Below are 13,663 nucleotides of genomic sequence, written 5' to 3' on the forward strand. Positions count from 1 at the left end.
GTAAGCATTGCGTAACGGTAGAGAGGGATTGACAGTCGGAAATTAATGACATCGTACAAAGGGCCTGGTAAAAACATTACAATGGATAATTTCTTCACTACTCTGCCATTGGCAAAAGTGTTGCTATCCTGGGATTTCACAATTGTTGGTACTCTGAAGAAAAATAAGTCGTACATTCCACCAGCAATGGCTGGATAGAAAACACGGAAGAATTATCCACTATGTTTTACTTTCATAAAAAAGTAACTATATGCAGTTATGTGCCAAAAAAATAAGGTAGTGATCATGCTATCATCAATGCAATTATTGAAATTTATAACTGTTCAAAAGCTGGAGTGGACACGATAGATAAAATGCTTGGTTGATGTACTGCAAAAAGATCAACTCAACGGTGGCCTATAGCCTTTTTCTACAATATTCTCGATGTTGCTTGCCTTACAGCATATATTCTTTTTTATGATAATAATGAAGTGCTTTCGAAAAATTCTTATATGAACGACGATTATTTTATCGACAACTGGGCAGAGAGTTGCGCACTCCATTTGTCGAAAATCGTTACCAAAATACACAAATCATGAAGCATTTGAGACAAAGAATGTGGCGATTAAAGTTTTTTAAGTCGAGCTTTAAACCCATACGCGCAGCATACAGCATCTGAATCATCGAGACCCCAAACAAAATTCGATTCACCCGAAGGAAAAATATTACTGGGGTGTGCTACGCTTGTCTCCAAAGCGAATTTAAAAAACGCCACAAAACTCGAAAATCATTTTCGGTATGTGAGCTTCCTATTTATGATGAACATTGTATCACAATCTCGTTATGTGAAAATCGTTATGCTAAAATAAAAAAGAATGATGAAAAGAAACAAATTATAAATGATATTGTTTATTATTTGTTCAAAAGTCAAGTTACCTCAAAACTTTTATAAAAAGTCTCTTTAGTGTATATAAATCGGGCTTTCATCCATAATTATTCTAGTGGGTACCCGGTTACCTGATCATTAAACGGAGGGAGTCTGAAGTTTATTAGCTAATAATTGTGACTGAATGATTAATTACCAAAAAATTTGACAAAAAATGGGTGTCAAACTACTTCAATTCTGGGAATCCGAGCGGTCATACATATTTTTTAAGAGAAGTTGATAAATTCTACTTTGGAAACTGAAATGGATACCCGGATAACCGGTCGTTGACTGGACGGTTAAAATATTTATAGCAGTTAGTAGTTGCATATTGTTTAGTTGCGTTCTAAGATCTCCAGCTGTCACAGTTTTCCTCCACATAAAACACACATGCGCTGACCGTTTATCTTAACGCTATTCCATCGGAAGTCATATACACGGAAATTAGCAATTAAATGAGATAAACTTATTGATGAAGTTCACAATGACCTTGAGTCCGGCCTTCTAGATTATTTCAAGATCAACTTTAAATCTTAAGGGTTATTCGTAAAAAATTGTTGAAATTTTAGGCTTTAACGCTATTCAGAAAATAAAAACAAATCATCTCATTCTTAAAAGTAGGATATCTTAGCTATGATATCCTACTTATCTAGCGAGCCGCATACAAAATTAAAGATAATTTTGTCAGAACTATGAACTCTTTGTTTTTCACAGTTCAAATATCATTTTTTTGGATAAAATAGAGACAAGACAATTGACTTATACCCCGGCCGAATTCGTAAAAGAAGTAAATATATTTATTTCTTGAACTTTGGATTTGAAATCTATAGCCACAGTTTAAGATGTGTACAAACTGATTACGTATTTTTTATTTTTACTTAAAAAGTAGTTGGAAGCCGTTTATTAGAAACTATACACTGAAAAAAAAATTAAGAGAATGACAACCTCGTCTCGAAGTTAGCTGTTTCATATTGAAATAAAGTAAAAATACTTTCAAACAATTTCCTAACGATTGAAACAAGCACAGTTAAATATTTCTATTTACAATAGAATGGGATTGAATTTAAAATATGAATTCATTGATACAAAATCACTGAAGTTAAATAAACAAAGTCATTACTTCTATGAAATATATTGATTTTAGTCTAAAGTCATGCATTTTATTGATGGAAAATCAAATTGTACTTGTTGGAATATATAATCGTGTAAATAAAGCGAATCGATGAATTAAGAGGAAATTTCTTGCTTTTGCTTTAAATAGAAGATTTGCTTTAAGTATTTTGTTATAATATTTATAATTGATAGAACCAATCAAAAAAATATTTTTTAAACCTCTGTTGCATTTCAAAACAACAATATTTGAAATTTTTTTGACAGTATACTACTTTTATACAAACATCTCATGCATTTGCGTCAACTTCACCACTCAACCCCGTACGGTATCACATTCGTGGTACCATTCGCCATATTTGATCTTGCGATGAGGTTAAGACAACTTCATATCGATTGGCATTAAGAATTTTTTAAGTGTGTAATTTAATTTGTATAAACCTTATACATACCTCCTGGGCCATGCGTTATTGATACAACAGGACAATTACCCAATTCGACAACATCTGGGTTAGTTAGAAAGGTTTTTCCAAAATATCGTTCCAACAATATGTTACGTAGTTGATCCCCCTTTTCGCCATATTCATTATCAATGACCATCATCTCTCTAAGTGTGCATAAAACTTTCACACATAGTTTTTCTTCTTTTTCTTCTAGCAACTTTTCAGTATGTTTAATTAGTTTACGTATAAATCCACCATTCTCACATCGTTTTCTAGGTTCAGTGGCATTGGGAAATAACAACTCTGGTCTGTAAAGAACATCTACCAATAACGATAATTCGGCTAATACTAGTGGTTTTAATTGTTCTTCCAATAACGACACAATGTCTTGTAAACCTTCGATAATGCTTCGATCTAAACGAATTATCTAAAAACATCACAATATACTTTTTGTTAATTTTTATCCTCTCTTTGCATAAATATATATCAAGGTATACTAATTTTAGTCCCAAGATTGTAATTGTTCCCAAGTTTGACCGTCCGTCCATGATCACGATAACTCAAAAACGAAAAGAGATATCGAGCTGAAATTTTTATAGCGTGCTCAGGGCGTAAAAAGTGAGTTAGTTCGTAAATGAGCAACATGGATCTTGGGTTCGTAGGGCTTATCTTGTAAATCATTATAAATAGAAATTTTTAATTGTAAAAATATTTCTTATAAAAAAATAAATATCTTTTGTAGGAAACATTTTTCGTAAACATAATGATTTATCCCTGAGGGCGCACATTAGGACAAAGCTTTGGTGTTCATTTTCTCCAAAACTATAAAAGAGAAAGTTGAAAAATTGCAGGTAGCTTCAACTAGTGGTCTTGTGAAAGAACCTCGAATCACTGACATTCAAGACTTTTTATACAGGGTATTTAAACAATTAACTCAGCCAATTGTTTGTTTTCACTTGTTTTCGGCTATCAGGCTATAGGCTATTTACAAATACCCATAAGTTATAACTCCCTCAATTTTTAAGTGTTTATAACTATTTTTAAGTTTATACCTTAAAGCTTTGTCGTTGATACCCTGCGTTCAAATTATTTTTAACATCCCTTTCCGTTTCGTAGCAATGACTGAAAAGGGAGAGAAAAAATTTCCGTTTCATTATTTACTTTAAAAAGAGTACCCTTTTGGTCGAAGTATTCAAAGCCAACTAAACCCTTTTTCTTCAACTCGTTGTATATGCTGGAATAAGGATTGAATCTGTCTGGTCTCATTCCAATACAGAAAGACAATTTCTTTCAAAACTTTCAATCAGTTTTGTATTTTAAAAAAATTTTTCCTTTTTCACCTCTCTGTTTTCGATTATAAAGTATATCCAATTTGTTTTCTTTTTTCAGCTTAAAAAGCTTGCTTCGAGTCTAAAAGTTATTTTGCAAAAATTTCAATAAGAGCACTTCAAAGCTTGTAGCTTTTTCTTCATTAAGCGCTTTTATGAGTTTCTGTATGACCAGTTTTGATCGCGTTATTAACATTCAAAGCAAAATCTATTTTAACTTGTTAAATATCCAGGTTAATTGAGATCGAGCAAAAAATTATCTGGTATTCGAAGGGTAAAAGTAGTGACTTCATCCAGACTCTTTCATTGCAAGTTTATAAAAAATATACTTATAACTTTCCTAACTTTAAAAAATCCAAAAACATCTTAGAACACACGTTCAAAAACGTCAATTTGGCATTGACCATTAATAAAGAGGTACAAAAAGCTCGTACGACAACGTAAAATAGCGTTTTTACAACAGAATATAATAAACTTTCAAGTGTAAATATTAAATACTTTGCAAAATAATCGTTTCGGTACGGACACGTTTTTTAAATTCATAAAAAAATTTGGAAAAATTTGTCTCGTCCTGCCAACCTTCGTCACATAGTGGAAGGGGATGTAAAAACATAATTTGATCTAAGTGTCTCCACTACTGATTAACGAAGTTTCTGCTTTTGGCTTAGAAAGTCAGTTTCGTAATTAATGAAAAAAAAAATACAATATATGATCGGGTCATCAAACAAAACACAAAACCCAAGGAATCTTGTAATTGTACCGATACCAATTCACAATATTCAATGTCCATCAACGAACGAAAGAACGAATACCGGCTGGATTCAGGGCCTACTCCACCTATTTGCTCACTAGTGACATATGGCGAGAAAACATGTATGCTGACCGAGGTTGATAAGGAAAGACTTAGAAGATTCGAAAAAAAAAGATAATCAGGAAAATATATAGCGGAGTGAAAGAAAACAATGAATGGTGAATCCGATATAACGCAGAAAAAAATATTACTTTGCAAAATCAAGGCATTGCTCATTACATCAAAGCTCGCAGATCCATTACTTTTCGACGAAAGAGAGACGGGGTGGGTCACCGATTTGATGCCGATTTTTTATAAATTTTTGAAAATGACTAAAAAATCGACTTTTTAAAATTCAAAAAATTATTCGACACTTCCATTTGGACGAATCTGGCTCAAATTTTCAGGATCATCTCCTTTTCTGATGTGCTTTCAAGAAAAAATTGGCATCAAAATCGGTGATCCAACCGCCGCACACTTTAGTCGAAAAGTAATGGATCTGTCCATATATATATTGAAACGATTATTTAAAAAAAACACAGCTTTCCCCGAGCATTGACTCATTTGATCACCTTAATGAAATTAAAAGCAAATTTTTGAAGCTATCTGCAATTTTTTAACCTTTTTTCACGTATAGTTTTAGTAATGAAAACTAAAGTTTGTCCTAAGTTTGCTCCCTCTCGGGAAAAAAATGATGTATACGAAAAAAAGTTGTTAAATATTAATAATAAATATTGTTAAAAGAATACACTATAAAAATTTCAGCTTGATATCTCTTTTAATTTTTATACCATGTATGGATCCTTGTGCAAGGGGGAGGGTCTTAAGTTTGGCAATACACGTGGCGCGCCGACGGAAAAATGCCGAACTATTTACACGCCAGCCGCCGACAATGTACATTGAAAGTACATTGACAACTACTTTTAATATAGAGTACAAAATGTAGTATATATTGTATAGTGTATTTATATTATACTAGTATTATACTTTGGTAAATATTTCGAATTCTACCTATTTAATCTCAGTTTAAATATTAAAATTATTAATGTTATTTTCTCAATAAATTTTTATAATCAAAATAAGGACACAAAATATAATGATGTTAATATATGTGTCTTTGTTTAATAATTAACGTTATACTTTATAATTTTCAATCGACTTCAATCTTTAAGTGTAAAATAAAGATTTTTAATGCATTTTGTGTATAATGTTATCTTTATTTAGTTGTTATCTCTCTTTAATATATAGTGTTTAATATTTGTGTATTTGGTATCCTTGTTACACTTCTGTTTAAATATGATACCAATTCCACATGGTGGTTGTAAAATATTGTGTACTCTTTTTAACACTCATCTAAATACTATAATGCTATTTAATTTTTCTACATTTAATACACATTTTTATTGAGAACGAGTTGAAATAGGTAACGAATGTTTATTTAAGGATGTTCCAGCATGGTATTTGCAGTTTCTATGTTAAAGCAATGGTACAATTTTTTTTTCGACAGAATTTAACGAAAAATTAAATTTAAGAATTTAATAATGCTTACTATTAATTCCCAAAGTTTCAGAAATTTTGACCGTTTAAAATGGGAAATAATTATGCCAACGTCCCAATTTCGATCAATTTACGTCAAAATTAATATCTCGAAAGTGAAAATTAATTTCTAAATTTTTTTTTTAGAATTGTATTGTATAAACATTTTTTTCTACTTTTTCTTCAATTTATAATAATATCATAAAAAATAGTTGGAGAAACCGGACATTTTACATGCTTTAAATGGGACATGACCCTCAAAATCGCGAACTTTGTCTTTAAATATCTCGCGATCTAAACGGTCAAAAATTATGAAATTTTAGGAATTCATAAATAAAGCTATTATAAACCCGAGAAAAAAATTTCGGCCAAATCTGTCGAAAAGTGATTTCATGCTGGTACTACCTTAATAATTACAATACCTTTTTTACTACATTTAATACACATTTTATTTGAGCACGAGTTGAAATAGCTAACGAATGTTTATTTAATAATTACAATACCTTTTTTGGCGTTAGTATATAATAATTATAACAAGTATTGCAAAAAACTTTCTGCTCTTTTTACATGCAGTTCAATGTATACAAAGAAAAACAATGGCCGCATGACAGGTGAATAGTTCTACACTTTCTACTAGTTGGCGCCACTTGGCTTCATGCACATAGTCAATATATGAAATATACATAATATATTAAGTTTAGTCCCAAGTTTGTAACGCTTAAAAATAATGATGCTAGGAAACAAATTTTGTCATGGGTGTTCATAAAATCACCTAATTAGTCCATTTCCGGTTGTCCGTCCGTCCGTCCGTCCGTCTGTGGGCACGATAACTCAAAAACGAAAAAAGATATCGAGCTGAAATTTTTACAGCGTACTCAGGACGTAAAAAGTGAGGTCAAGTTCGTAAATGAGCATCATAGGTGAATTGGGTCTTGGATCCGTAGGACCCATCTTGTAAACCGTTAGAGATAGAACAAAAGTTTAAATGTAAAAAATGTTCCTTATCAAAAATTAAACAACTTTTGTTTGAAACATTTTTTCGTAAACATCACTGTTTACCCGCGAGGGCGCCAAGTAGGCGGAAATTTTATAATATGTACTATACTTGATTTTCAGTTATGTATATTATTTGTATGTGCTATGTGATAAAGAAATCAACACTGACTATGCATGGTATTTCAACAATTAACTCAGTCAATTGTTTGTTTTCACTTGTTGAGTTCTCGTTATGACGGATGAATACACGGTTAGACTAATTAGTTAGAGAGACAACCGAAAATGAACTTATTAGGTGATTAGGAACTAAATATACTGATATATTTCATAAATAGGCACAGGGTATAAAAAATTACTTCTTTCATTGTGAACAGTGATGAGTGCATTTGCAAAAAGGTAAATATTAGCCCGGTATTTATTAATAAAAACAACCCCCAAATAATTTACTTCTTGTTTTTTATAATTTCTAATATTGCCAAATTCTAAAAAATAATTATAATTAGTTTATCGATAGTCATGCACAATTTCAATTTCATGAAGATATCTTCAATAGGTACTGAGAAAAAAATTTTTACGTTCAGGTTTGTTACTCCTATATTGTTACCCTAATTATAAGGGTTAGAAGTGTGAGATTAAGTTTAGCTAATTTAGACTAGAAACAAGGTAAGAACCCTTCATCAGACCTGAATGCAGTTTTCTTATGCTTAAACGACTAGACCCTTTACACAAGTTTCCAAATTTTTTTCCGCTTAACTAGATGGATTATAAAACCCAATTATATTATTAAATAATGTACAAGGGACCATTCATTAATTATGTAAGCATGATTTTCACGATATTTGAAACTCTCCCCTACCTTCACGTAAGCATACATAAGATTTTTCGAACTTCCACCCTTCCCCTTCTTACGTAAGATTAAATCTCGTTTTGCCAAATAATAAAACATTATTAGAAAAGGATCAGTTACAAAACTTACAGTTTGACGTAAATTAGCACACAGACTGCAGTACATACACGCGATACACATACATTACATCTAATATTAAATTTCAACTCATAAAATCTTACATAAGAATGGATTTAACCCCCCCCCCCCTCCCCCCATGTAAGCACATGATAAGGTTTTGAAACCTCCCCCCCTTACCCAAAACCCCTTACGTAATTAATGCATGAGGGTCATTCAATAGATACAAATAAAATTATTTTGTGTGCTTAAAGTTTTATTTTAACTTCAATTCCCGTTTTCGTAAAAAACGATAAATATAAGTTACTTTAATCGAGTGAAGCACAAAAATTTTAGACCCCTGTCAAATTTTGGGGTTTTTTGTTTCAGGCTATCAGGTACGTAAATTTTTAAGGGTAAAATAAAAATTTCTGTGTACACAAAAGTATCTAGAGTTTTTCTCAGAAACTATAAGAAATAGAAAATTAGTATGTGGTTTCGAATTGTTGGTCTATAGTGCGTAATTTGATACCAACCGATTTTGAAAATATTAAGGTAGCATGGCAATATCGAAGCCATATCACTCTAATGAAATCACCAATAATTTTTTTTCTTCAATTTATTATATAATTTTTCTCATAAAATGTGTTTATAGATCAATTAAATCACATTTGGTTAAGGAAAAAATTCGTTGCAGGGTTGGACCCGTTTTTTGTGTAGAAAAATAAAATATATAAATCGGGCAAAATAATTCAAATAACTGAATTTGATTTTAAAGTAACGATGTAAGAGAAAAAAGTCAAATTGGTCAACTTGTAGATAAAAAAAATCATTAACTTTGGTACTGGACATGTTTTGACCTAACCTCAAATTCAACAAGTTAAAATGTAAAAAACTAATTTTTTCGTTTTTAATTGTTCTTTTTTAGAAAAAAAAATCGGTAAAATTTAAAACTTTGAGGAAACAATCTTTTTTCTTTACTACAAACAAGTAGAATTTTTTTTCAAAATGTTCAAGAGTTTTTGAGATATTCACAAAGTCATTGAAAATCGATATAAAATACATTGGCTCTTATGAAAGAATCTCAAAAAACGACATATTTTGAAAGTTTTTTTATAATTTTCACTTGCAATGAATAAAAACTAATTAAAAAAACAAGTGAAAACAAACAATTGACTGAGTTAATTGTTGAAATACCATGTATAGTCAGTGTTGATTTCTTTATCACATTACATATACCAACATGTGACACATACATAACTGATAATCAAGTATAGTACATATTATAAAATTTCCGCCCTAATTGTCGCCCTCACGGGTAAACAGTGATGTTTACGAAAAAATGTTTCAAACTAAAGTTGTTTAATTTTTGATAAGGAACATTCTTTACATTTAAACTTTTGTTCTATCTCTAACGGTTTACAAGATGGGTCCTACGGACCCAAGTCCCAATTGACCTATGATGCTCATTTACGAACTTGACCTCACTTTTTACGTCCTGAGTACGCTGTAAAAAATTTCAGCTCGATATCTTTTTTCGTTTTTGAGTTATCGTGTCCACAGACGGATACACAAACAAATAATACAATCTTATAAGTGACGTATATGTTTGAAATAAACAATGTTGTTGCTATGCAAATAATTGATACTATGTGTTATATATATATAACATATCAATTATGTTCTGAACTAATTTGCGCTGTCACGGGTAAACAATAATCTTTACAAAAAAATGTTTCAAACAAAAGTTGTTTATTTTTTTGTAAGGAACATTTTTTACATTTAAACTTTTATTCTATCTCTAACGGTTTACAAGATGGGTACTACGGACCCATGACCCAATTGACCCATGTTGCTCATTTACGAACTTGACCTCACTTTTTACGTCCTAAGCACGCTGTAAAAATTTCAGCTTGATATCTCTTTTCGTTTTTGAGTAATCGTGACCACAGACGGACGGACGGACGGACGGACGGACGGACAACCGGAAACGGATTAATTAGGTGATTTTATGAACACCTATACCAATTTTTTTTTTGTAGCATCAATATTTTTAGGCGTTACAAACTTGGCACTAAACTTATAATACTATGTATATTTCATATATACATGGTATAAAAAACTTTTTAATAAAAGTCAAAATATATGCAATGGCATAGAAAAGCAAAAAACCAAGAATCTCCGTCCATATAAGGGATGTGTGACTTAGGGTTGAAATTATTTTTATCTTATTTTCTACTTTGATGTTGAATTTTGCTATCTATAACTTCATGAATGTAGACGAAAAATAAGAATACAGTTTTTCTATGGGTGCCTCGATTTTCGAAACAGCGAAAGCTGAATAATTAAACAAAATTTTATTCTTACTTTTCGTATTATATTGTTAAAATATAATTTATCATCAAAATTGAAAATGTATTTGCTCATACATCCTTAGGGGGTTGAAAGGGATGAAATTCGATTCGAGACATCAAGCTTTTATCTATTAAAATTCGTTTTAAAAAACGTAGATTAAAAAACACATTTTGAAACTAGTTTTGACTTATCTATATTTTGATCAAAAACTTGGAGTCAAAAGTGGTTTTGCAAAAAAAATGATAAATAGAAATTAGGGAAAAAAATTTCAATCCCTTTCAAATTTGAGGCCGAAATTTTAATAAACAAAAATGCAAAAAAATTTTATTTGTCGATATATTTGATTTTTTGATAAACCGTAAGGTTTTCGATATATTCATGCAAAAATTAATAGAATATAAGCGAAAAGAAGAAAAAAAAGAAGAACTTATTTAAAAGTTTTACAAACCTGTGATTGCGATCGTTCAATTTTTGGTGTCTTTGATGCTAAAAGCCATTTGCTGGTTTGCTTGGATAACAACGAAGCTTTGCTGAACATCCCAGTTACTTGAGTTTCCAAATCAATGGGTATTGCTATACCTCGACCTTTAGCTGAAAAAATATTTAAAAGATCTTATACATCACTATTTACAAAAAAACACACAAGTCCAGTACATAGAAATAATACACAGAAAAAATGATTTTTTTGGCTCAAGCAATTTTTCTGTAAACTTATTCTTGCTATTTTTTTCTTATACCATGTCTATACAAAATATATCAAGGTATACTAAGTTTAGTTCCAAGTTTGTAACGCTTAAAAAACTTGGCAAAATACAAATAAAATAAATTTTGGTATAGGTGTTCATAAAATCACCTAATTTTATGTACATTTTCGACTATCGCCCGTCTGTCCATCCGTAAACATGATAACTAAAAACGAAAACAGATATCAAGCTAAAATTGTTAAAGCGTGCTCAGGACGTAAAAAGTGAGGTCGAGTTCGTAAAGGAAAAACAGGTCAATTGGGTCTTGGGTCCCATCTTGTAAACCGTTAGAGATAGAACAAAAGTTTAAATGTAAGAAATGTTCCTTAAAATAAATAAATTTTGTTTGAAACATTTTTTCGTTTTACTCGTGAGGGCGCAAATAAGATTTGGCCATTATATAGAATGTATACAGGTATCTTATTAGTTTGTGCGTAATAGTGGCTATCTATCTTTTCTTACATGACGTAAAAAAACAAACGATTGCGTAACCAACACTGCCTACATATGGTATTTTAACAATTAGCTCAGTCAATTGTTTGTTTTCACTTGTTTTGTATGTAAAATTTCATTTAAAATGCTTCGAATCATTTTTTCTTATTTTACAAATCTAAAAATTTTTTCGTTCAAGAAAAATTTTGTCCGTCAAAAAATCATTTTTCTGTGTATATTAAAACATTGATCGTTTAAAAGATCGTTAAAAAACCAGAAGCGTTTAAAAGTCTTCGATTAATTACTAGGGAAATATGGCAGTGTTCCTGTTATAATTATCGATAAATTAACGCTAACTTTGTATGAAATCAGAAAGCGCAAAATATTACAAAGTAATAACCGGGACCGATTATTTTCATCAATTGAACGTATGCTTTAATCGATTGGTTACTATACCTTGTATATATGAAATATGTATCAAGGTATACAGATATTTCTAATTTTAGTTCCAAGTTAGAAACGCTTCGAAATACTGATGATTCGAGCAAAATCTAGGTAAAAAAATTTAGTAATATAAAGGTGTTCATAAAATCACTTAATTAGTCCATTTCCGTTTGTCCGCCCGTCTGTCCATCTGCCAGCACGATAACTCAAAAACGGAAATAGATATTGAGCTGAAATTTTTATAGTGTATTCAGGGCGTAAAAAGTGAGTTTGAAAACATGTGAAAAGCTTCAATTAGTGGTCTTAGGAAAGATTTCAAAAACTGACATTAAACACTTTCTATACAGAGGATTTAAACAATTAACTCAATTAATTGTTATTTTACAAGCACAGCGATAAAAAAGTTTTATCATTTTCCTACAAATTAAATATACGATATGTGCTGAATTTATATTGAATATTTTTAACGTATCGGTTATTTTATTTGGAAGAACTGCAATAACTCCCTAATATTTTACCTGGTACAAATTTTGATACTTACCGACATCAGATAAAGTGCGGATACAATTCTCCACGTTAAATCGCTGTGAAGGAGTAAGCCAAGAACATTGTGAGACTCGAAAAGCTCCTTGAAGAAGTTGAACAAACATTGGTTGTCTAGTCTTTTTGACATAAAGGAAACTTTATTAATTAGTAATAATTAACATTAACAATAATTTTTTAGTTGAAAACATTCGACTCTAAAGAAAGCATTCTTAAAGGCTGGTTCACATTATATAAGAATTTTAATCTATTACCAAGTTTTTTTTTAAATATAAACAGATTATTTCTATTGCTTGATTCGTACAATTGTTTGTAACAATTTTTGGCACTATTTTATAGGTAATTATTGCAGAAAATTGGTTTCAGCATATCAAAGAAGGTAGAAAAAATTTTAAGTAACCATGGAAGAAAATGGTCACCCGTTTTTTAGACTAGAAAAAAATGATGCAAATATTAGCGTTAGCGTTACTTTGACTTTTTCTCTCCAGCAGATTAAACTACTCTGATTACTTGATACTAACATAATAAAAACAAGCCTGTAATCTAAAAAAAAGCGTGAGTGAGTTCTAAATTTCCTAAACTCATAATAATGACGTATTGGTTGGCTACAATAAATGCAGCCTTAATCAATTAATTGTTAATTAGGATAAAAAATATTATTATAAACATTAAACTTAACACATTGTTAATCGCTCGCGATCTTACTGTTTTCTGTTTGATGATTTTACAATGTTTTCATGTCTAAATGATAACACAATTTTAAATAAGCTCCACTCTGCCGCTAATTAACTAATACAGTTGGAAATAATTTTTCTATGTAAGACTCGAGCACTACGTCCCTATTTTTCACATTTTTCACATTTCAAAACATATTACCTGATTCAATTACTTTTTGACATTTTTTAAAGGCAAAAAACCACTGCAAAAATTTAGTTTGGACTATAATAGTCTGGTTCACATGTACGATTTTTTATAACTTTTATGTATATTCTCCGAAAATTACGAAATAGGTGTTATTCGATTCGTAATTTTATGTAGAAAATTTAATGAAAAATCCGAAATGGCGCTGAAAAAAATTGCAAAAGTTATTAACTAT

General features: G+C 30.5%; 1 protein-coding gene across 1 annotated transcript in view; it reads right to left on the minus strand.

Annotated features, from left to right (window-relative positions):
• The window catches only part of LOC123302680 (inositol 1,4,5-trisphosphate receptor), a 173,878-nt gene that overhangs the window by 74,821 nt on the left and 85,394 nt on the right, over positions 1-13,663 (minus strand). The window contains 3 exon segments of the mRNA XM_044885721.1: positions 2,467-2,884; positions 10,854-10,996; positions 12,566-12,686. Of these exon segments, the coding sequence (XP_044741656.1) occupies positions 2,467-2,884; positions 10,854-10,996; positions 12,566-12,686 (682 nt within the window).

Source organism: Chrysoperla carnea, chromosome X, assembly GCF_905475395.1.
Source record: "Chrysoperla carnea chromosome X, inChrCarn1.1, whole genome shotgun sequence".
Classification (NCBI taxonomy): domain Eukaryota; kingdom Metazoa; phylum Arthropoda; class Insecta; order Neuroptera; family Chrysopidae; genus Chrysoperla; species Chrysoperla carnea.